The 25,656-nt window shown below is 45.4% G+C and overlaps 1 protein-coding gene across 2 annotated transcripts in view; it reads left to right on the top strand.

The window, feature by feature from the left end:
• Positions 1–25,140, top strand: part of ARL3 (ADP ribosylation factor like GTPase 3) — a 30,300-nt gene extending 5,160 nt beyond the window's left edge. For both annotated transcript variants that reach the window (XM_058841415.1, XM_058841414.1), the window contains exons 2-6: positions 5,070–5,213; positions 6,340–6,456; positions 10,536–10,586; positions 12,533–12,718; positions 21,128–25,140. In XM_058841415.1, coding sequence (XP_058697398.1) covers positions 5,070–5,213; positions 6,340–6,456; positions 10,536–10,586; positions 12,533–12,718; positions 21,128–21,175 — 546 coding nt within the window. In that variant the 3' untranslated portion in view covers positions 21,176–25,140. The remainder of the gene's footprint in view (positions 1–5,069; positions 5,214–6,339; positions 6,457–10,535; positions 10,587–12,532; positions 12,719–21,127) is intronic.
• Positions 25,141–25,656: the final 516 nt, after the last annotated feature.

Raw genomic sequence — 25,656 nt, 5'->3', positions numbered from 1 at the left:
GCAGTTGTGAGGAGACAGGAGTTGTCATCTCAATGGCAAAATGTTCTTGGCTGAGATGAGCCTTGAGGATAAAGACAAGTGACTTGTGGTTGCAGTAGTAGGGAAGAGGGTGTCTCTGCAGGGGTGTAGAGATGGGGGAGATGTGGTTGTAATGGCAGGCTGAGCTGCTGAGCTTCCTGGCTGTATTGCATCTGAGTGAAGTGAATTGGTTCTACCTAAATATCCACATCTAGTAGATAAGCAATTGGTGGTGACTGAGGGTGGTTTTATTTTAAATTCATTATCTGAGCCTTGTGGCTAATAAAGTTAAACAGAATACATGTACTTCTCTTTCCTAATAAGAATCAACTGTGCTTTGCAGCAGCTTGCGGGCCATGCTTTTTATCCATGCCCCGTGAATCCAGACCTCAGTACAAAGGAAAATTGTTCTTTCCATTATGGCTTTATACTGCCAATCTGATACAATATTTAAACAGATTATCTCAATGCTCTGTTTGTCCCAAACCAATTTTTGCTTTGGCCTGTAAAGTGAATCTTCCTTTCAGTGGCTTCTGTGGTACAGGATGTAGTTATATGCATCAACTTGTTCAAGAGACCCATATACAACATGGATTTAAAGCTGAATAAACCCACAAAACCCTTAGCTAGGACTATAAATGTCACTGTATTTTTATATATGTTGGATTTTTTTTTTTGAGAGAGAGAATAGGATTACTGCATGCAGCTATAATTGAAAGTCCTTTGATAATTTGGTGAGTATTTTAAACCTAGCAATGATATACTTTCATAAAACCACACATCCCTGTTTTGTGAGGGATGCTAATAAGATGGTTAGCTTTGCTTTCATGCTCAATGTGTTTATGAGTGCTCTTACCCATTTAGTTGCATCTCTGAATTTAATGCCCCACTCTGATTTCACAGTAATTGTCAGGAGTCTCTTTTTCTTATTGTATGTCCCTGCTCACTGTCTGGAAAATACAGTCTCCTCACTGCTGACCCCATCAGTCTGTCTCCTCATGGTGCTTGTAAAGAAAACCCTCTCCCACCAAGGACAAATATGTTTTTAAACAAGCCAATCTGATATAAGACATAGTTTGCTTAACCCAGAGGTGACCAAGAAGCGATTGCTGGCTGACTGTGCCCAGCCTTGAGTTCTCTGTCTGGCTGCCCTTCTCCAAAGGCTGCACACGCTGCCATGCTGTGCTGTTCATTATCTGAGCAGCATCTGCAGTTCCCTTCTCTGTTACAGATGCCGCAGTCTGCTTAGTTTTGTGCAGCTGACACGCTGCCCTTACACTCCTGTGAGGCGTCTCTGCGGCTTCTCAGCCAGCTCACATCTACCCTGGCCTGCTCAAGACTCGTCCTGCTTCTCACCGTGGACACTCCAGTGAGTGAGTGCCACTGGCCTGGCTGCCATGCAGGCATCCTGGGAATCCTCCCTTCTCACTACTGGCTAAGTTTCAGCATGAGACATTTGTTACCTGCCCTGCTTCAAAAATTTGCTCCTCCTCTGTTGCTTCTGTGCATCCTCTCTGCACCAGATCTTCCCATTTCATGGCTTTCTACCTGACATCTCCCATCAATAGCAAGGCACTGCTTTCTGATTCTCCTCAGCCTGTTAGTTTCAGCATTGTGTTTGCCAGCAAAGGAGTGCTTGTCCATCAATGTGTGTGTGTGCAAGAGGGGCTGCTTGTCCCACATAGTGGTGGCATGCAGCAGGGAACTCTGCTGAGTTATTTTTTCCAGTCTACTAAGCTGTCAGAAAATGCCTTCTGTCTTTCTAGCCAGTGTGCTCATAAGACCAATTAAAAAAAAAAAAAGAAAAAGAAAAAAATGAGAAACCCATTTGTGCATGGCTTTTCTTAGTTTTAAATCTTCCCTAACTACAGGGAAAATGCTGGATTCACATTTTAAATACTATTTACAAAATAATAACAGTCACAGGAACCAATACTACTATTTGGCTCTTGATTTAAGTTGTATATACAGACCATGTAACCTATGCTGGCAGCTACTGAAATAAAGTCCACTTCTCTCTGTTGGCTTGCTTGTCTTCCAGCCTTTTAAATCAGCTTACTTTATACCTTAGAGAATACTTTTATTTCTATATATATCTTCTCTTCTATTGGCTACCCCTGATAATCCTGTGATCAGCCATGCAGCAGTGTCACTTGAGTAGAATATGGAACGATGCTGATCGTTTTCTCATAGGCTGTCATACTAGCCCAGAAATAGCATCCATCTACAATGGGAGAAGCTCTATTAACATTTACAACTGTTCCTCTTCCCGACCCTTGAGAATTGCTCCGTGGTAGATAAGCAATACTTTGTAATACATTTCTTTGCGCTCAGTATTTTGGAGTTGAATTCTGAAATATAAAGGCACCTAATCCTGATCTGCTCAGGGATACACTGCTCTGCTCTTAGCAAGTGGAGCTGTGAATAGGATTAGCATTTCAACAGCTTCTTTTTTTAACTGTGAGCAATAAACTAAAATAATAGGGCCTGATTCAGAGCTCTCCAAAGTCGGCAGTAGTGCTTTGGCTGATGTACACTGGCTTTGGGTCAGGCCCATAAGAATGGCAAATTCAGTGTTTCCCTAGAAAGGAAGGAGAATATGTGAATTTTAGAGTTCCTACTCCTGTGGAGTCTGTCTGCACGGAGCTGAAATCCACAGCTTTACAAGCCAACAAACACAATTGTAAATTTGACGGCAGGTGAAAAGAAAATGTGTTGTTAGTCATGCAGTTAAAACTTGTGCTTTTTAATGATGTCAAGGGCACTTAGGACATGCATATAAACAAGTAACCATTAGAGGTATTTTTGCTGCTGTTCCTTTTCTCTTCCCTCGGACGTGTGGAAGTGCAGCCCATCATCAGGGTAGAACATGGGCTGGACACTGTGGCCAGGGAGATGAGCTGTTGGGCTGGCAGGGCTTGCAGTGACTGGCTGCACTGAACAGCCCTTCAAATTCATTAGCCATGGGCCTGCGGGTGAGAGCCAGCTGTGAGCATCTGGCCCTCAGGGCCCAGCACGTGGTGTTACAGGCCTGTACACTTCAACTAAAAGCTGTTTGGGGATTTACTGTGCCTGTGCCTGTACTGAGCAGGCATGGCACCCTCTACCAAGCAGAGCCCATTTCTAATTTGATGTAACATACATGCCACGCTAATTCACAGCTCTTGAGCAGGGTCAGGATTCACAGTTTTTTACCTGCCTATCACCTATGAAATATATGAAATAGGTGATACTTTGAGCCTGCTTATTGGGCAGTAAGACTGCAGTTTTGCTGTTGCTTGCACAAGCTCTGAATTTCTGAACCTCAGCTTTCCACAGTGCTTTTTAAAAGCACAGCAACAGTGGCAATCCTGCAGCTTTCTACAGATACCTTTCAAACCCAGTTTTACTAAGTTCCTTCTCCCTGTTTCTTACATGTTGCACATGTATTTTGAGCTGTAGCTGGTAATTTAACAGAAACCAAATAAATTACTCTGAAATTGCAAATGCTTACGGGGGGGATCAGATGTCACATGCATCTGAATCTCTGAGCATTACTAAAAGCTTTAGCATCACGGCCTGTAGTGCCGAGTTCTTTCCAAAGCACTCCCACCTGGGAGCAGTGAGGTGAGCAGTCGGAAGCAGCATTTGCTGAATGGCTGAGGTTGGGAGTGGGCAGAAGGACACTGCTGGAGAAGGGGGATGTGTTGCAGATGTGACAGTTGTACTGCAATGTGCAGCTCTTTATCTTGAGGACAAGTTTCTGGCTGCTGTGATCTGGAGCAGATCAGGAGCAACCTTCAATGCTCAAATAGTCCTTGGCTCTCAGCAGGAATATTTAGAGGGTTTAGTTCCTCATAGCAACAAAGCACTTCAAGACATTCAACTGATTACACCCTTGCAGGTTGACAAGAAGCATTGTCTCCATTTTGCTATTGGGAGAACAAAAAGGCTTGAAATATGGGCCTCATGGGCTCAGTTTTCTGCTAATATTTGAAGTTCTTCCTGGCTCTTGGTCTTAGTGGGCTTCAACAAGGGAATTGTCTGAGAGAGATGGAACAGGATTGCTGTGGGCTGTAGGTGTATTTCTTTCATGGATTTTCTCAGGCAAATGAGTAGCAAGAGCACCTGTGTCCGCAGTCAGGGTGTCAGTGTGGTGTGTGCTGCTTGGGCTCTGAGGAGGGATCCCTGGCATGCAGGGGCTGCTGACCAGCATGGCAGCATGCCCAAAGACACCCAGGAATTCCTGGTGTCACAGCCTGCTCCTGTGCCCTTGGCTGCAACTGTTAATTGCCAGGATCCAGGATATTTTTCCAGCCATTTTAGAGAGGTGCTGATCTCTGACTGGTGGCACTGACAAAAGCTTGGGTGTGCTGCTGTAAGGTGCATGGTTGTAAATGAGCTGACCTGCATATTCTGTTTCCTAATCCTGACTGATACTGTCAGCTCAGAGAGCTGAGCCTGGCTAATGACTGGAATCCACTGTGCTTTTCTTAGCGAGGATGTGTGGTGATCTGAGATAGTTGTTAAGTGCTACATCCTGAGAATCAGAACTGCACGTGCCCCATGGGTTCAGCATGTTTTTGAGAGATAAACGGGGTTTGAGATGACCAGGGAGTTACTGTGAGAAGAACCAATGTCAGGTACATTGTAACCTGCAGTTACCTAGGAGGCAGATCAAATTAATGGGGTTTTTCCTCTGATAAAGGTAATATAGAGCTTTCAAGGACTTGGTCTGCAGCTTCTGCACATGGTATACATAGGCACTGTCTCCCTGGCACAGGGAATGCCAAACAGCTGTGTGACAAGAGCAGTGCAGTCAACAGGGCACCCCACTGCGTGACATTTTTTGTGCTGTCTGAGACCTTGTTGATACTCTGAGACAGAAGAAAATAGGGTCAAAGGGAGGAGTAGGAAACAAAATGGGAATAGGGACTGCAGAAAGGTATTATTCAGGGTGTCTTGGGACACACCATCAGACAGAATCCATTCCAAGGGAGGAGGACATGACATACTGGGGGGCGAGAGTTGGGGTGGGGAAATAACAGCTATGGTCTCTCTTGTGTATTTAGGGTTTGCTGTCAATCCTGCGCAAACTAAAAAGCACCCCAGACCAGGAGGTGAGAATCCTCCTCTTGGGACTGGATAATGCAGGCAAGACCACACTCCTGAAACAGCTGGCATCAGAGGACATCAGCCACATCACCCCAACACAGGTGAGGAAGGCCTTTCCTTCTTGAGGCAGTTACTGTGGTCCCACCTGCAATGTTATATAAAGCCCTAATGATTCATCAGAGTCTTTCAGTAAAAGGGGAAACAACTGGAGCCTGGTGCACCATTAAGTTTGTGTCTTTTCTGCCTAAGAGGAGGCTTCCTGAAGGAGCCAGAGAGCTTCAGGCCAGATCGGTCAGGTAGTACAAAAGTGGATGAGTGCTGTGGGGTTCTGCAAAAGGCTTTTGAGTCATGCTAGGGTTGCATGTTTGAGACTTTGTTCCTGTTGTCCTTGCCAAACAGGGGACATGTAGAGTGGATGCTGCAACACTGGACAAACCCTTGTCTCTTTGCATCTTTCACCCAACCAGCTCCGAGGGTTCTACCAGTGCTCCTCCCTAATGTCTCTCGTGCCCTTTTGTTGAACTCTAAGGGGTTGGAGGAGAGGGATGACTCCCATTAGAAGCACTGCAGCATTGCTCCAGAGGAGGTTGCTAGAGAGCTATGGGAGATGCTTCCCCCCACCCTGTAGCTGCCTCCCAAACCTCCCAGCCCTGGCACCCTCATTCCAAGCCTTGGTCCCCTGGGTGGTGTGGCAGCACGTTGCCAGCCCACGCCACATCCTGTTTTTCTACTTGAATGCACTTTCAGTTGGTGCTCTAATTGATGAAATGGACCCTTCAGACGTGCAGCTGTTGCTCTTTTAAGCCCAGCATTAGCTGTGTCGTGTCGAATTGAGCTGAGACCTCTGGCTTCATATTAGTTGTGACTGTCTACTCAGCTTTCACAAGCTCAATCCTGCTTCTCACAGTGTCCTTGTTTTCTCCTTATCTGCAGCTCTCCCACCTCTTCCTGCACCCACCCTGCTGAGCTCTCTCAGGGCACTTACTGCATCATATGTCTCCATAGCCATGACAGCATCAACCCTTGACCCAAGAACACTGACAAACTGATGGTTTAGTGGCTGCTTTTGCTGGTGCCTCTCCCACAGCTGATCCATCTTTGAGGCTGCCCAGCCCATCTCACTGCACGTTGCAGGCATGGGATATATCAAGTGTTAATGTCTGGCTATGAACATGCTCCAGTCATTCAGGTTTATGCTCTATGTGGCTTTGTTTTTGCTCTTTCCAGGGCTTCAACATCAAAAGTGTACAGTCTCAAGGCTTCAAACTGAACGTATGGGACATAGGCGGACAGAGGAAGATCAGACCATACTGGAGGAACTATTTTGAAAACACTGATATCCTTGTGAGTATTGGCTGCAGCTGAATGCTGTGTTCATGCAATGGCTTTCCAAGGTCTTAGCCAGAAATTCAGAAACAAGTAATGCAATGTCCCAACCCTCAGCAACACCATTGCCATTGTAACAGGAGTTATTCTGAGCTAAATGGCAAGATTGCTTGAGTGCAGTAAGAAAAATACAGTTATGTTTGCAGAAATTACTCAGTTGCATGTTTTTACTTTCACAGGATGGTGCTGTTTATAGCCAGTTCCTTTCCTCTCATCTCAGTCTCTTTCAAATGAAAGAACATTAATAATGTGTACTTTACCCATCTATAGCTCCTTTCACTGTAGACTCTGGAGGCCTGTTGTGGGCATTAGTGACTTAAGCATCATATGTAGAGGTAGGTCAGTATGGTGGCCTTGTTTTATAGGTGGGGAAACTGAGGTGTAAGAATTAAATGCTCTGTCTGGCATCAGATAGGAAAGCTTCTGACGGAGGGACACAGAGAGACCCCTTGTCTTTACTTTTGCTCCTTTAATCATAAGACTGTCTTTTAATGCTTTTGATAACTTAGCTATAATTTCCTTACAATTAGCAACAGATGACCACAATTATATTTACAATGCAGGACCTTTGTTTTTCCATGCCAGAGCACATTGCCCTGGGACCCTCCAGGTGCCGTCTTGGCTAGTTTCAAAGATCACCTCTAGCATGCAGCCACATATGCCAGGATTAAGGCAAACTGCAGGCCTCTCTCTGCCCCAAGCAATATTGCCTGTGGGAACAGAGAAAGAGCCAAGGTGTGCAGGCTCCCATGGGAAAGTGGGAAGTTCTCTCAGAAAGAGGCCATTCCTCCCTCCTGTCACACACATACTCAGTAATGTGTCAGGAGCTTCAGTGCACTTGAACAGAAAGATCAGTGCAACCAGGAATAGGACTCCCTTCACCAAGGCTCATGTCCAGTTGCTGAAAGGACTGGCTGTGCCTGCAGGCTTAGAAAACATTGTCTAAATGAAGCTGTTATTTACATGTGACTGATAAACCCTTGATACTCTCTTTTGCCAATCTTCATTTTTGAGCCTTAATTTGGAATCTAAAGTTTGAGGACAGCTACCACTGAATAAAACCAGTTGACTGCTTTTGCAAAGCAAGCTATGAGATTTTCCATGGGGTAAGATCTGCGTTTGAGAAACGAGCAGGACACATACTGTGTTCCTCTGTGGCTGTTGAGGACAGAGACATGGTGTGGCTGTGAGGTGACTGTGACCACTGAGCCCAGGCTCTGGTGCTGTGTGTGGGGAGGCAGTAAGTGTGCAGATCAAGGTCAGCCCTGCAAAGCAGCAGCGTTGGGATCTCTGCCTGCTGTGGCAGGTGCTCAAGCTGCAGAGGCTGTGCAACCACAAAACAGTATCTGGAAGACTCTGCTGGCAAAGACAACGAGCTACACTGGCCTGTGGGCTTCCACCCTTCCCAGTGTGTGCTGCATGGGAGGTGCAGAAATAAAGGTGAACTTGAAGCCTGAAGAAGATGAAAGCAGTTGTTTTCCCTGCCCCTCTCTCACCCCAGTTAAAGCAATGTACCGAGAAACCCCTTCTTTTCATAAGAGTAAGAAAATGGGTGGATAGAAGCAGAATCAGTTTGGGGGAAGCACCAATGTGAATTCTGAGAAATAGCTGGTGCACAGATGGACTTGAGTTCCCCTAGCTGCACTTCATGCTGACACCCAGTTCCAAACTGGGAGATACTGGTGGGGAATATTGGTGTGTTGGGCAGTGCTTTGCTATTTCCATACGCACAAAAACTGGGATCACGTGTATGCTGATGGATCACGCTGTCTTTTGCCAGTCCTCACCTCTGTTTTAGCCAGCAATTTTACCCTCTGACAAACCTGGTGCAGATTGTGCATTTATAAATTGAGCCAACTTATCCCTCAAGCTATTTCTTCATCTAGTTCCACCACTTGCAATTTCTGCCCAACCCATTTACTCCCAGTTGTGTTTTGGCTTGTTTCTCAAAGGAGGTACCCAGCTTTACAGGAATTTCTTTCTCAAATCTCCATTCTCCAACATGGTGTTCAAATTGGCAAACTATGTTACCAAGCACCACAGCCAAAAACAGCCTCTTGTGTGGCCTTGGCCATAAAAGAAAGTTGGACATGAGACACACTACAGTTCCCAGGACCCCCTGCTTCTCTCTTCTCCTAAACTGTATTGCAAAAAACAGAAAGGACCCTCTAAAGAGTACTAAAAAGCAGGAAGTAATTACAAATTCAAATCCATGCAGGTGCCTTTGAATGAGAGCTTGGTCTTGCATCACACACCTGTGATATTTGGAAGCTTAACGCAGGCAAATAAGGTGTGGATATCTGGCTGATTGCATATTCAGACAGGCACCTGCAGCTATTTGGCACAGTGCTTGCTGGTTTGGAAGTAGGCACTCTGCACATACTTTACTTTCTCTGTGCTGTGCTTTTGTGGCTTTTGCCCCAAGCACTGTTGTCTCTAGTTCTCCTCTTGCAAAACAGCTCCCTAGTGAGGAGTGAGCGGTGCAGGAGAAGGCCTGTCTGGATTGGACCCAGAGCTATTCCTTCCCAGTTAGAGAAGCACCGTAATATGGAAGGTGCCGCCTTTCAGTTCACAAGCAGCACTCGATCATTGCGTTCATGTGTTGTGGACTTCCCCAGAAACGTCCCGAGGGAGGACAGACGACAGTCCAGTCCTGCCCCAGAACACAATTGCCAGCCCTGGAGCTTCTTCCTTTCCTTTGGTCTGTTTCCTACCCTAAATGGGATGCTTGTTAGGGGCCAGGAGGACGTGTGTAGCCGATCCAGTATTGGTGCACGTGCTTGGGATCACATTGCAGGGAGAGGCCCGTGTGTCGCGCCATGCCCACGGGCTGGTCCCCAGCACGTGGCAGCGGGTGCGTGCTCTGCTGACACATCCCTACGCAGCTGCGTCCAGCCCTGCCGCGTGTCTCCCAGCCTCTGTCAGTGCACAGCAGCCCCCAGGTGATCTGCAGAGCGGCTGGGGGTTGCTGGGTTAGCTCCTCAGGCCTTGCATACAGATTCTCTTGCTGCGTGTTTGGTCCCATTTCAAACAAATGCTGCTCATTAAGGGAGTGCCTATAGTTTAATAGATATTTCTGCTAGAGACCTTCCCTCCCCCTACTATTTGGTCAAAATTATGGAGTCTTATGCTGAGACTGCCTGCAAGGATGCCATTTATCTTGATGGCGGGGTGCTGTGCTCATCTATTCCCTGAAAACCAGGCTGACACTTGCTCCCTGAAAGCCACCAAAGAGCATGCAGATGACATGCTAGCAGTTTCAATCACTACTGATGGGGTATGGCAGTGACTGGAAACAAAATGCTCAGTGTTTGTCACCAGTCCTGTCCCTATCTGCTGTCCCAGCACCCTTCTTCAAAAACCTTCACGTATCAAGCAATGAAAAAGGGACACCAGTCTATTCTTGCCTGCATGTTGTACTGAGGTTCCTCATTTTTTTAGATGGCAACTGAAGTCTTGCAGGCTGAATCCAACCCTCGTACCAAACCACCCTCTCCAGGAGGCTGTATCTGATGGAGATGGAGATGAACTCAGTGTCTCCAACACATTCCAACATATGTCACCTGACTGCCATTGTGTGCCTTGGTGGCTTATTGAGGAAGTGATGCTAGAGGGCAGCACGGCATAGTGACACCAGGCCAGTGTTTGTACACTTTGCTGGGGTGAAAGGCCGTGCCTGGCTCCTCAGGTTTTGCCCTCCTTTAGCTTGTAACAATAAGTTTGAAACAATACCAGCAGTCTCCTGTTCTCTTCAGATAATATATGCTGTGGAGATGGTGACAGCATCCCCAGTACTGCTGCCAGCTCCTTTCTGATTCTACCCACATGGTTGTCCACTCCCCTAGCATTAAAAGAGGTGGCTCCTCTCCTTTCAGAGCATCGTGAAGTTATGAAGTTTTGTCAATATTTGCTGCAAATAATAGCAAGGATATTTGTGCCCAAAAGCATAATTAGTAGGTTCAACTGACTTAAGCACATGCTACTGTGGAAGAGTGTCTTCTGGGAAGGGTAACTTTTCCTGTCATTTCTTTTTTTAGATCTATGTCATTGACAGTGCAGATAGGAAGAGGTTTGAAGAAACAGGTCAGGTAAGTTACTTATGCCCAGCTTCCTTTGAAGTAACTCAGTGCTTCTGAGTGCCCCTTGCTCACAAAAGTTAGGAAGAGGATTTTGTTGTTTATGAAGGAAATTTGCATTTCAAGAGACTTGCCTTTCAACATCAATACATATTATTTTGGTAGATGTGAAACAAGGAAAATAGGTAGCCTAATTCCGTTTAAATAGAACAGTGTTCATTAAAGTTATACAATACTAGCAAATGGAGACTAATACTGAAAGCACAAACTTCTCTAAGTCCTTTAAACCTTGCCAAACCAAGACCCTGAGGAATCCTATTTTCTTATTTACAAAGCTGAAATGGAAATCATGTTGACTTGATTGTCTTTTGGATGTAATTGGAAAAAAGCTAAAAACTTCCTAACTAATACTGGCCAGAGAGTAAGATTTCCGTTTTGCAAAGTTCTGATGTTTTGTAACATTTTTTGTTTTAGGTTGGAACAAAAATAGGACTTTTAAACTTTTGTTGTGTAAAATTCAGAAAGTGACAGTGTCCCAAAATAGCTAGCAATAGATTTACCCCACAGAAATGGGAGATGTAGATTAAAGCCTTCTGTTCTGCCTGATTTGAAGGAGACACTTGATCTTTTGCATCTCAAATCTCATGGACACACCACAACAGCAGAACTGTTGGTTGTTCTAGGGGTGGGGGAATCTTTCCCCTGCTGGAGCTATTTCCTTTTATATCAGTAGTTAAATATTCATTGGGCAAAAAAGATGGAAAGGAAACAGAAGCTTAGATCACTTGCCTGAGTCAGGCGGAGCCAGCCTAGACCCCTCCTCATATTTCCACAAACACTTTTGGTTTCAATAAATCAGCTGTGTCAGATGAAAGACCTATTTGGTTGAAAAATTCCCAGACAGTTCTGTTTATAACTCCATCCTCTCATCCTGGCTTCCAAACCAAACATTGCTCTTGAAGGGATGGAGTTGTATTTCCACTGCCGTTTAGCATTTCCCCAACTGCACTTGTTTATTCCAGAAGGTTCTATTCAGTAGGTAAAAGATGTTAGAACATTATCTGAGAGCATGAGACCTTTCCAGCTAAATATGGAGGCCACAAAAATCTCCTATACTCATCTGTCTGCAATGCCAGCAGTCCCTACAGGTTCATGTTCTGCTGAGTTTGTCATATGTTCCCATAGGGAAGTGACTTGAGACTGAGTGGCGGTTTCACATGAGACCATTGCACAACCTAGACACAAAGTATTTCAGCCACCATTGATCCACCACAGATTCAGATTTGAGCTATTCAAAAAATTGTTTTGAATGAACAAACCCATTTTTTAAAATGCCACCCAGTGTGTGCTGTGCATTTGGAGCGAAAATCCATCTATTAAGGCTGATCTACCTTATCTTCAGTTAACCAATGCCTTCAAATGCACTTTCCTGTGGGAGGGAGATTTCTATTTTGGGGGGGGGGGGGGTGGGGCGTGGGGAGGCCTCTTCTGTTTAAATTGCAGTCATTAATACTTCAAACAACCCCTTGAAACTCATGATTAGCAAAGATATCAGGGCCAGTATCAACGGTTGCTCAGGTACAGATGTCAGTCAGGCAATAACTTAAGACAGATTCCTCATACTGCCAATTTACATGGTTTTTTGCTGTTTCATCAGTTTTGGTCTCCTGGGATCAGAGACTGGTAAAACACAGAGTTGTAGCCTTTAAGGCAACTGCTAATTTCAGACCAAAATGAAGATTTTTCTAACCTGTAATTGGAAGAAATTTTGAACCTTGGGCAGAGATGATTGTATACATTTTTGCTCTCATATAATAAGATCTAGGTTTCACTGGAACACTCTTCTAGCATTTGCCCTAAATATATTTCTAATTAAAGACAAGAACTGGTGGTTGAAGGTTTTCTTCCCTTCCCTCTCACCCTCTTCCCCCCGCCCCACTCCCTTGTAAATGATACAGGAGCTGGCTGAGCTTTTGGATGAAGAAAAGCTTAGTGGAGTCCCCGTGCTCATATTCGCTAACAAGCAAGATTTGCTGACGGCTGCCCCTGCTTCGGAGATTGCCGAGGGACTGAACCTACACACAATCCGGGACAGAGTCTGGCAGATCCAGTCTTGTTCAGCTCTTTCAGGAGAAGGAGTACAGGTGAGGCTCTGCAGAAGGCTTGCTGTGCCAGCAGGCCATCTGTAACAGATTGCTGATCTGCAGGGTGGGGCTGGACTGGCTGCCTCACCGATGAGGGTCAGCACAGCCAAAGCCTTGCTGTGCAAAACGGGGGGGTTGCGTGTCTATGGGACTGTGCAAAGGGAAGGGAGAGCTGTGGGCCCTTGGGATCTCTCCATCCCTAGTAAAGGGGAGAGCGATTGCCTCCCCAGCCAGGAGCCCTCAGCTAGCCCAGATGAAGACATTGATTTCTTTTAAAGAGACTGCTGTCAGGTTAATCATTCTCGCAAAACAAATCGTCTTTTACTATTAACTCTTTGACTGGTATGAGTGTGCACTCTAGAAATCTGATTTACCTTTGCTGCTGATGTCATTTGGTGTTTTTACTAAAACCAGGCACCAGAGAGAAAAACTGATAAATTTTTCTGATCTAGAGAAATGCAAGAGTTGCATATGGAGCAATGACCACTTCTAATGTCAGCATGTAGGGGCCTGCACTGTGTCCCTGTGCTGAACTGTAATAGTTGTGTCTAGGTCTCCTGTGCTGTAGTCAGTTCCTGCGGTATAGTAGCTCTTTGTAATGTAAATGGGACCTAGGTTTGTTTATTTCACTCTTAGGCTTTCCTGAATTAATGAAGTATTTGCAGAACTCAAAATCTGAGTACTCCCTTCACTGATATTTAAAGAAACAGAATGGTGGAGACATTTATCTTCACTGCAGTTTCAGTAAAACCTTATTTGCAGATGCTACAGAGCAGTTTGGGATAGTCAAGCTGAGTGTGAAGAGTCACAGAAACAGCCCTCCATGCTGAGTGGGCCGTAAAATGGCAGATGAAATTCGGTGTTGACAAGTGCAAAATAATGCACATGAGAAACAACAATCCTAATTATACACATACGATGATGGACTCAAAATTAGCTGCCATTACTCAGAAGCAGATCCTTGGGAACAGAGCTTGTCAAAGGCCAGAGAGGAAAGTTCAAGTGCTAGACAATTAGAAGAAAGCAAGAAACGTCTTTCCTAGCAGGTTAAAGTCATTGTGAGCCCATACTTTGAACACGACCTCAATTTCTGTCTCTGCCACATTTAAAAAGGTTTTAGTAGTAATAGTAGAATAATAAAGTCCCGCAAAAAATTAGGTAGAAGGGTCTTCAGAAGATCTTTAGACCAACTTCATGTTTAAAGCAGGGATAGCTGTGAGTCTAGAGGAGGTTGATGAGTGTCTTGTCCAGTCAAGTTATAAGTATCTTTAGGCATGTAAATTCCACATCCTTTCTAGGTCACCTCTTCTAGGCTCTTAACTACCCTAATCAGAAAAAAATATGGTCCATATATTTGCTTAGAATTAGGAGAGATTTGAAGATCCTCTGTCAGGAATGATGAGCAGCACAGAGTAGCATCTGTATACAGGGATAATAAATAAATTAGGACTCACAGTTTGGAAGAGAGAGGACAGAGAGTGGGAACATCCTCAGGATTTAGAAAATAAGGTACAAAAATGTCAGACTGTATGCTATTTTTACATTGCTAGAGGGGGAGTGTTCCTAATGAAATAACCAGAAAACAGTTTAAAATAAATAAAAATAAGTGCTTCTTTGCAAGTTGCATAATTAAATTCTGGATCTCATTGGCACAGAATGTTGGGGAGACTAAAGGTATAAGAAAAAAAAAAGTATCAGAAAAATACTTATTTGGATTTCTGAAGAAGGAACATGCAGGCAATCACTGACCTCTAAGATCTAGAGGCAGCTTTTGACTGAGGAACAGCTTGGGCCATGAACTGGGAGGGCAGAACAGAGTAAGGCAGATCCCATTCCTACATGGTTTTTCCCCTAGCATCCAGGAAGAGGATGCTGGCCTAGATGAACTATTGGTCTTACCCAGTACAGCAGTCCTGATTTAAAATTCTCAACCTGATTTTTAGACCTCAGTGTAGTAGGTGGTATTCTCTAAAGGGCCTTTAGTTAGCTAAACTACAAATTCAGCTGTTTTGTAGCCAGTGTTCTGAACAGCTTGGCTCTAATCTTGCTCTGAAATTTCCAGTCCAAAGAAATCTGACCAGGAAAACGAGGCTGCAGTTGACATGGTTTCAGGCAAACATAGGTCACCTTCCTCCCCTCTTCAGGCCCTTCTCTAGGTTATGGAAGTCCACGGGAGCTCTCCAGCTGCAAAGAGGCAGTAAAGAGACAGATGAAATTCAGAGATGTATGTTGGATGTGGAAGAAGTGTCACTTTCTGTTCCTGTGCTTTGAAATATACCTCCTTCTCAGGCAGATTTGTAGGCTCTCTGGAATGGGCTGAGCACTTCTCCATTGACAGCACCTTCTTACTGTGCCTCCTCCCTGAAGCACAGCACATCCCTAATCATCCAGTGGTACAAAATACTCAGCCCAATACCCTCTGCCAGGGAAATGAAATCTGCTTCTGCATTCACTTCCAGAAAATAGAAGATCAGAACTAAATAGAAGTATTTGCAGGCCTATGTATTTTGTTCATCATGCTTATCTAGACAAATTAGTTTAGATGCAGGCCAGATAACATCCCACTTCATTGCCCTAAATACTGCAGCTTATTCCATAAATGATTATTGCAGAAAAGTCAGGAAAGTCACAAACTCCCTATAGTTTATAGAAGAAGAGCCCCTACATTTCTCTTCAGTCATAACTTCAGCCATGTCAAATCAGACAGCAAGAATGTCAAGCACTCCCTTTCCTTGCAAATTGAACAACATGTCTGGGGAGATGGCTTTTAAACTAAACCCATATCAGCCTAGGAAAAGATGGTGTCTCAGTCTTGGGACGTTAAGGAGAGGTCAAACTTTAGGAGACTCAAAGAACTTGTTTAAAGAGTGAGATGAGGAAAGATGTTTTTGGGGATTGGGGTACACCAGGGCCACAGGTACCAGAGGCTCAGAATAGGAGCTCTCCATGTGTGGTTAAATCTCAGGTCACCACTTTAAGGACTTCTTTGAGAAATGACAATGAGTGGCAGCAAAATAAATGGAGGTGGGGAAGCATCAGGTGTGCAGAATGAAAGCCAAGGAGTGAGCATGCCAACCATCACAGGTGATGGAATGAATTAGCTGGGGTAGAATTGGAGACATTGCTGATGGATTTTACAAGGAAGAGTGGTGGCATATCTTGTACTGAGCACGTGAAGGAACAGAGTTCATATGGGAAGATGTTTGTGATAGCTTGAAAGAAGAGCAACGAGCAAAGATAAATAATGCCAATACATGAAGGAGAAATACTTTGAAGGTCATTTAATTAGTTTAGCAGCTAGCACCATCGTCTATAGAACTGGGTAGTTAAGACTGGGGATTTCAAGGTTAATGAGATTAGATTATGGTTAATAGAATGATATAAATTTAGAGAATTTAACTATTATTTGAAATGGGTTATTTAATAAAACTGTTAATTAAGGGGGGAATCCATATAGTCATCTTCTCTTTTAAAATTAACTGTTAGGGATTCTGGAAAAGGGGCCTAACAGTGCCCTGAGCAGGCTCAAAAGAGAGGTGACTGGGTTAACTGGAAACTCCATGTAGTGTCTCTGGATGCCAGCTGGCAGCCCCTGTTATGCCAGCTGAAGACTTCATTACCTCCCGACTGTAACCGTGGGCAGCACTTGTCTTGTTAATCAGACTTCATGGTGCCATCGAGGCTTTTTCAAGCAAAATGTCTGCTAGGGTCTGATCTTATCCTCAGCCCCAGTTAAAAAGCAGGAAAGCCTTTTCTCCTTGCTGCAGCCATCTGGGCTCTGCTTCTGGAACGGTGTCCTGACCAGCCTACACTGAGACCCTGGCACAGGGTACAGCAAGTGAGGGAGGCGATTACTGATGACAGCAGAGGAACATAAGGGAACTGTTGCCTCACAGTGACTCTCTGGTGCCATGTAGGCTCTCTTGGTGTTGTATTTGTGACCAGATCTCAAATTGTAGCCCTTGGTGTGCAAAAGCTTTGTACATTCCACCCTGGCCAGCCAGGGTGGTGTGAAAGCCAACAGGACCCCTCTGCTTTTCCACCTCCTCTCTTGCTGAGGTGTTATTTAGGGGCTAGGGTGTGATATTAAATAGGACTCAAGGCTTGGGACCAATATGTGCTCTGCAGCGTGTTTCTTGTCTGAAGCAAGATTCTCCAATCAAGGCAGCAGGAGTTCAGCCTGCCCCGAGGAACTGTCCTCCAGAATGATGATGCAGTGTATTGTGTCCAGAGTCTCCCAAACATAATGACCCTCTAGAGACCATTAAAAGCCAGTGAAACTGAGAGTAGCCACTAAACTTTTCCAATTTATGCCAGAGCCCCTCTGGCCCAAAGGACTGTGGGAAGGGCTGAGCGTCTGTCTCCTCCCTGGCTGTTTCAACCCAGTTGAGAATGAAGCCCAAGACCTAAGTCTTGTCTATGCTGCAATTCAACACTTTCATAAGGGCACGATTCAGAGCAGGACCATCCCTCGCAATGTGGTATCTGCAGAGCCTAGGTTTAGTCTTAGCCAGAACAGGCTGGATGGGGATCTTCCACATCTTAACAAGGTTCTGGAGGTATTTGTAAATGTAACTTAAAACCAGTTTTGATGACTGCAGCTCTCTTGGGGCAGGCAGAGCCTGTGCATGTTGAGGAAAAGTAACCATGTTTCCAGATTACAGGGCAGTGTCTTCTGGTTTTTAAGTAGGGTAAGGAGGGAGTCTACAGCATTGCATGAGGGATACAAGGTCCCATAGGACAAGAAAATAAGCTTTCACCCAGGCAAAAAACAATGGATAATGTACTGGCAGGAGCCTGTAAAAGCCAGCCTGTATGATCACTGGAGGTGCAAGGAAATGACAGATAATGAAGGCACAGTCCTGGCTGTGCAGAGGGAGAAGAAAGTGACAGTTAAAATAACACATACCAAAAATGCTAGAGATTGAGAATTTTGCACTTGCCTGACCCAATTTGTTATGGCAGACAGAGGATTACATGAAAGGATTAAGCTTTTCTGTCCTTAAGGTCACATTAGGGGTCACAAGTTTGTGGCCTTGCCTGATCCCGGGCTTGCAGGGGAGCAGAAATCGTGAGGCTTTTTATGGGGTGGAAGGGACTTGTTCACTGTGTTTGAAGTCAGATTACTTCACTCCCATAGCCGCAAAGCTGATAATGCAGAGAATAAGCAAGCAGTGGGCTAATCTTAAACAGGACTTTTTATTTCTCCCAGGGATGGCTCTACCAGTACTTTCCCAAAGGGCGTTGGAGTACAACTCCCTTGGCACAATAGCAGATGGGACTGCAGCAAGGCGGGGTTCTGTGAGCAGCATTTCACTGCAAGGAGTGTTATCCTCTTCCCTGGGGTTCTCTCTCTTTGCTTTGGTAAAGTTTACTAGCTGCTTGTTAAGGAGCTAAGAGAGGCAAAGCTGAAAGATCTGAAATCTTTCCCTGGCTAAGTTTTCCCAGGGTTGACTTGAGGCTGGAATACTAATATTGTATCCGCCTCGATCCTCAGAGTACCTGCCAATGTCTCTGTGTCTCAACAAAGCAGCACAAGGACATCTATCAAAATCTAAATGTTACTGTAGGGATTATACTTTCTTCCCAGAACCATCTTTTAAACATGCAGATATAGGGACAGAATGTGCAGGGACAAAGGATGACAACAGTTGACTCCTTGAGGACCTGACTCTTTCAAGCACTGTTTCCTCCTTCCCATGTGCCTTTCCCATAGCAGCTCTTTGTGTTTCTAGCAGCTTCTCTGGATTTCTCTATTTTACCAATGCTCTGTCCTGCTTCACACCGTAGCTAGAAAAACTACAAATGTACCTTTTAGGTTTTTCTTGCTTTCCGTTGCATTTGGTATTCTCCAAAGCATCTGGGGACACTGCAGAACAACCTACCCCACTCCCACAAAAAAAAAAAAAAAAAAAAAAAAAAAAAGTTGCACCAGAAGCTTTCGATATAGCTGAGGAAGGCATCTCACATACACCTTTCTGATACAACTGAACATGTTAATTTTCCCTTTATCACTGTCACGCAGGGGGATATTTACAATTAAACGTGATTTTTCCTGTCAACTCATGCTAGAAGAGAGTTTTTAAAATCTATTCCTGCTTTAAAAGTTTGGTGACCTACTTACGTATTTCAAGCGTGTTTGGAGTTCACCTTTCCTCTTGCATTTTGCTATGTCATTCTTTTGCCCTCGTTAAATGCTTCATGCAGTCAGGCTCCCAGCCATGGTAAATCCCATCATAAACTCTGCTTTATGACCCTCGCTGTGCTGGTGCTGCAGTGGTCTGCCTTTCCCCTTGCCGAGTTCCCCAATGGCAGCAGGCAGAGTTTTAATCACTGTGAATTCAGGTTGTGGTCAGATTAGGTAGAAGATAAGGATGCGTGTTTGTTGTTTTGCAGTGATGTATTGTTTCTGGGATTACTGTGCTGAATAGCAGAGGGTGTCAGCTGATATTTATTACTTTAAGCTGTCTCAGCTGTTCTGGTTCAGCAAATAAACCTACATTCAAAATGAATGAGGAGCTCTGCTTGCCTTGTATGCCATGATGTGTGCAAATGTGATTATTGCTTCCGAGGCAGGGGAAGCTGAAATCATTGTGGGAGCATTTTTATTTATTTATTTATTTATTTATACTCTTTGCAGGCAATCATGCAGATTTCTAAAGCACACAATCAAGTCAAAGGCTTGACACCTCTCCTTCTAGCCCCATTGTTAAGTCCTGGCATTCCTCATGCTGGGAATCACTCGCTCCCTCTCTCTCTAAAGTGATAAGCTTTAAACCATGCTATTGATTGCTTAAGGCATTACATGTTTTACACCTAGGTTATCAGTGTTATTGAAAGGGGAAGACACAAAGCTGCCGGGCCTTAAAATGAATCTACCGCTCATCTTTTCCCATTTGCTCTGAGGATTTCAGACAATTTGTTTTACACTGATGTCTGTTGGGGAGATAAATAAATGAAACTGGAGACACCAACCCTCCCCAAGGTTAGAGTTAGAAGTGTTATTAGTGTAGGGCCTTATGTGCACCCCAGCACAAACTGGGCTCACTTATTCTTTATTTAACACAGCAGCAAGGGCTGATTTCAAAAGTTGCTGCTCCCCTTCAGATAAGAAGTGTCACATAGCGCAGTTATCAAGGTGAATTGGTATTTTCAAGTGAGAACCTCTCTGCTTCTGATTAAGCCCTGAGGACTCCCTCTCTTCTCAACTCTTTAGCTCCCCTGTGACATGGCCACCACCTTTGTGGCTGAGGGAGAACATGGAGACATGGCAGTGAGTGTCAGCTCACCCGAAAGGCCTGCCATACTCTGCCTTGGGCTACCTGTCCTTGGAGAAGTTGAGGTCCTTGGCAGCCTTTTGTGGGGCTGTCAGTGATGTTTGCCCAAAAGCTCTGACCTTTCTTAGGGTCTAACTGAGGTTGTTGTAATGATACAAAAATTACCACTGAACACAATACAGTGAAATCCCTCCACCCTGAACTCTGAGGTGACATCTGCCTGACTTCCAAACACAAAGATGTGCTGCCCTCCTCTCATCCCCAAAACCCTACCTTTTGCCTTCAGCCTCCCCGTCTGCAGAGATACCTTGTAGGCAGGATAGAGGTAAGGGATTTGATGGGACACAAATATGAGGAGACTGTGCATCTTGTGCTCCATTGTGCATGTCTCCTAATGGGTAAGTGACAGGAGCAGATGAAGTGTTGCTTTGGCTTTCAATAGCATTTCCCATTCTGGGATCTCAGCAATAAACTCACAAATTGGGTATTTACAGCACAAGTGTTGCTGTCCTGCTTGCACTGGCCAGAGAAGTCACCCACACATTTTTACAGAGTATATCAGTCTCTTAAAACACGAACACTTAGCTTCTCACTAACCCCTGTGGGATCCTGAGGGCCCATTTTCTGTGGGGGCCCTGAGGAACAGGACCAGGGTCCAGGTCTGGTTATTGCAGTGACTTTCATGAATCTGGATTTCAAGGCTTGCAGATGATGTTTCTTAACAGGGGGCTGACTGTATAACAAACAGTCGCCTAAAATCCAGTCTCAAAGATAAGATGACTTGCCTGTGGTTACACAAATCATCTGTAGCTGAACCTGGAACTGAGCCTTCATCTGCCACTGACGTACCTTGACTGCAAAGTGATCCTTCCTCGAAGGACCTACACATAGCGACGTGATGAGATGATGATACGTTTTTATGGTCAGATGAAAGATTTAATAACCTCTGTGTGACAACATCTACCAAGCAAGGAAGCACTTATTTTTTTAACCCACATTGGTTTTGGGGACAGAAGGGCAGGCAGGGGGTCCATAAGGAGGCATAACACAGTGCTTGCTGAATGGTGGTGGGGTGGGCTTGGGGGATTCATCCTCCTGTCACTTGACTAACATTACCTTTCTCTGTCTGAAGGACGGCATGAACTGGGTGTGCAAAAATGTCAGTGCTAAGAAGAAGTAAAGCGTTCTGAGCTGCATGGAAATGGAGGAGCGGTGGGAGCAGAATTCTAGCCTGAAAACACTAATTTGCTGCTTTCTGACCAAATGTTTTTCCATCTGTGCACAGCTACAGCTGTTAAAAGAAAAAAAAAAAAAAGGAGAGAAAAAAGGGAGCAACATCGGTTTAAACCTACTGCTGGATTTGGAACTTGACCTGCTCTTTAGTATGATTTTTTTTATCTGAATAAAGGAATTACATATTTCCTCCCTATGCATAAATAGTATTAAACGTCTGATTAGCAAGCAAGTTTTTAAGCAGAAGCAAGACTGATTCAGTGTGGAGCAGAGGGAGTGGTGAGTTACTGTAGTGGCTTAGATGCATAGGAGCTGCCCTAATACGCGCGGTTGCTGAGGACACGCTCGGGCGTCAGTCACAGCTTCCCCTCAGTGACAGATAAAATGCAGTTGTGTTACCAATTGTGGGTAGTTTCTTAAAATAAAGCTGCTAAGGAGTCATTTGAGTAACAAGGGTAGAAGACTTCCACATATTCCTATAGCCATAAAAGAGGAGTTTGATCATAACGAGGCACTGTTGCATTGCGACACCGCTGTAGAAGGGAGAGAAGGGTTATATGTGTATAATTGAAGCTCTTTACAGTTGGAATAATGCAGGATGAGCGTGCCTAGGGCTTTTCTCGCAGCTGAAGGAGAATTTAGCCCAGCATTTCACCTTGAGCCAGCAAAAACGTTGTTACTCCGTTCAATAAGTTCCATATGTGAGATTAGTCTTGATGTTGAACAATCCCTGTTGATTTTCCCTTGATGTTAAGGCAGCTCTGCAGGAAAATGCAATTAAGTCCATGATTACTTTCTAGAATGAGATATCAGGTCCCAGGTTTCCTTCTCTGAAATGTGCAAAACATATTCTCCTACCCCACCACCTCAGCACGCCTTGCTGGTGCTTCCAGGGACTTGGGGGACTGTCCCAAGGCAGGCTGCCTGTCCAAGGCCTGAGGTCCCCCTGCCTGATGCCAGCTGTGGGTTGCCCAGGTGGAGGGTGAGGATCCTGGTGAATGGCAGATGGGAAGTGCTCTGTAAAATGAGCATTCATTCTTCCCTGGGCCAGCTTCCCTTTAAAAGAACACCGTTACTGAAATAGGAAAGAGAATGTGATTTCCACCTCCTCCTCCCCAATTCAAATCTAGCCCTAGACTGACAAGGGAGCGGGAGTGATTAGCACGCCAAAGTAGCCATGTCCTGCATGAAGCGAGCTTGGTGACTCCTGGGCCAGTTTCTAATGCACAGATGGTAAAATAATCCCACTGCCCTGCTTGCCAGCTTTGTTTGCTGCCTGCCTGCGAAAGGCCAGAGCATGACTGGGGACTGTATTACCCCTTCCACCTCCTGGAGACGGACAGTCGCTCAGGATGGGGAAAGCTGCATGAACTAAAGCATGTGGCTTTACCACGCGTCAGCGAGTTGACTCACGGACCCAGGCAGACGGCTGACAGCCCTGGAGCTCTCAGCTCTTTTTTCCTCCCTTCCCCTGGACATCTCCACCTCACGGCACAAACATCTGCACTGTACATGAAGCAGCCCCTGGCCGCCTACGTGTTACAGCTTGGCATATTAAAGTCATCTGGGGCTCATCCCAGGTCCCCCCATACATCAGGATGTACAGTAGCAGTTCGGGGATGATCTGTGTGTAGTTCAGCTGTCTTTGCTGTGGCTGGGGGCACAGGGACAGCTGGGACAGCAACTGCTTTAGCAATCCAAGTTTAATCTGCCTGCGTCCGTGAGTCAGCACCCTCCTAGTGCATCTGTCTCCAGCAGGGAGGGAGGACACGCATGCCGGAGTAGCAGAGCCTTGCTTTAAAAACCAGACGACTGGGGAGCGGGGTGGGGGGGGTAGAGCAGGCTCAAGTGAGCTGTTAAGCAATCGCTAATGACACAAAGTGACACAGCTCCGGCTTTGCATGGATTGAGTAAGGAGTCATAAGATGAGATGTTCATTTAAATGCAGCTCGCTCAGTAACTCCCCAGCTGCGCAGGCTTATCAGCAATGCTGCAAATTTGAGCGTGGCATGCTCTTGGGTCAGTCCAAGGAGGAGAAATTCATCCCAGGATCACCTTTTCCTTACAAATAATGCATTTGCCTGATGCAAGCAATGTAAAGAATTGCAGCCCTTTCCTGTGGGCAGGCTTGTGCTGGCTGAGTGGCAGAGCTTTGTGACAGATAGTCCCCAGGCTTTGGATTTGCCCACATTGCTTACTGGATGCAGGAGAAAATGCTTGGGTGTCTCTCCTCTGGCCCAGGCAGGGCAGGGCAATGCACCCTTTGGGGCTCAGGCATTGATCTTTCACACTTGCAAGGGACTTGAGTTGGTGCTTTCCTGCTCCCTACTCTTTTAGCAGTGGCAGACTTCGTCTGTGACACCCTACCACTGCCACGGTTGGCTTCCTGGGGCTGAAAAGCATCCAGGAGGGTAATGTGGGTTTTTTAAGTCTCACATTGGTTAAACTTGGAAATGCATGTAAAATAAATATGTAGTAATTTTCCTATCATTTTAGTTGGGAAGGAGAAATTGCCTTATTGAACTCAGAAACATTTGCTGGCTCATTCGTTATGTTTGCTTGTAGCCACACGTATCGGTTGTGTGCATCTGTACCTTCCAGAGCGTCACCTGTAACCCAGTAGTTAATTTGGTTTTCCTGTGCCAGGTCGTAAGAGAGGAAGACCATGACAGAGTGAACTGTGCTGGGAGGATGGAGGTGGGGGGTTAAAATGACCATGTCTTAGTATATCATCCTGCAGTGGTGGCTGTAAATGTTCATTGTATTGTAAACGTTTCTCTGTGCAACCTGGTGAAAATGTGTAAGGATTTGAAGTTCTGTTCACTTGCTGCTCCTTATCTGAATGTATTTACATCTGCTATGGCCTCTGCAGGGCTCTCTGCCCTGGGCAGCACCTGGCTAAAAACCACCTGGACAACTGTCTGGGGCCAGCCAGAAACGCCTGCCACCCATCAATGCAGCCCCTGCCCCTCTGCCAGCCCTTCAGCCCTGCTCTGCTTTATGGCAGTGGCACACACAGGGCTCCGTCCTTCCAGCGCTGTCAGCCTCACCCTCCTTTAAAGTGAGGCTGGGGGAACCGAGCGTCTCGTTGGTATGGGTGGAGCTCTGCCACGCGTCCCATTAGTTCCTGGATTTTTAAAGCCAGAAGGGACCGTTGTGTTCCTCTTTCCTGACCTCCCGCATAACACAGCCCGTTAAACCCCACCCTGCCGTGGTGACTCACGGCTGAACCAGAGCCCCTCTGGTAGGAAGAAACCCAGCCATGATTTAAAGGCTCCGAGTGACAAACAGACCTCGGGATGTTTGTCACAGGGGTTAATTCCCATCCCGTGCTTCACTTTCACATCATTAAATCTGGTTTTACCTTTGCAGTAGATGAAAGAAGCCTCTCCTGTTCCTGCCCCATTGTGCTCCCTGGAGAGGAGAGGTGCTGGAGAAGTGAAATTCTCCAAGGGCATGTCAGGAAACTTGAGTCCAAGCCCCTGCTTTGACCATGAGTGCAGGGTGTGGGGACTCGTTTCCTCCCTCAGCTGTGGACGTGTCCTCCACTGCAGCTTCGCTGGAGAATGTCTCTCCTGCCCTTGGAGAATGCTTGTCAAAGCCTCTTGCAACCTTCTCCCATTTTCCCCACTACCTATAATGTTTCTTGCACATTAATGACTTCTCTCTCTGTCAAAACTATAACTGGTCACCAGACTCTTTTTATGAAGTGTACTGAGATGAAACCAGCCCACTTCAACATGCTCACTCTTCTCCAAAAGCAAAAGGCAGCGGCTTTTGCATTCCCTGGGCCAGCCAGGTCCACGCAAGCTCTTTCTTTTATATTCCCTTTTTGTATTTCACCAAAAAGGGATATTTGCAATATCTGGTCATGTTGTTACTCAGTGTATAATTTAGATGTCTTTGTCAAAACAAACAAAAAAAGGAATAAATTAAAATTTAGTAGAAAGACAACTGGTGTTTGGGGGTGATGTTTTTTTCTTCAGCAGGTTCATCTTCTGACAGGATTGTCTCTTCCCAAGGAGCCCTCAGTCAGGCCACAAAGCTGCTCTTCTGTTGCTCCTGTAACCCCACCAGAAATGGTTGCTGGTACTAGAAGTGATCAAAACTGTTGAAGAAGTCTTTTTCCTTTGGATTTTCACTATTCCAAAACTATCAGAGAAGTCAGCCAGCGAGAAAGGGAAACTCTGGGAGGATCTTCTTTTTTCAAAAATCGTGTTGTAGGTTAAAAAAAGCATGTCATGAAACACGTTCTCCACTGACCTGGCAGGAAAAGGGAAGGGGAAAAAGGAAAGCAGCAAACTATTTAGGTTTGGTTCAGTGAAATGGGGTTTGGAGGGAGGGAAGCAAATCTCTAGCTTTCCAACTAATCTGACTCATTACTGTTCCTGCTACACCCAGATGGGCCAAAAAGCGAGAAACTATTAG

This window comes from Poecile atricapillus, chromosome 6 (assembly GCF_030490865.1).
Source record: "Poecile atricapillus isolate bPoeAtr1 chromosome 6, bPoeAtr1.hap1, whole genome shotgun sequence".
NCBI classification, from domain to species: Eukaryota; Metazoa; Chordata; class Aves; order Passeriformes; family Paridae; genus Poecile; species Poecile atricapillus.
Note: the sequence above shows the minus strand (reverse complement) of the source record. Positions and strands in the feature narration are given on the sequence as shown.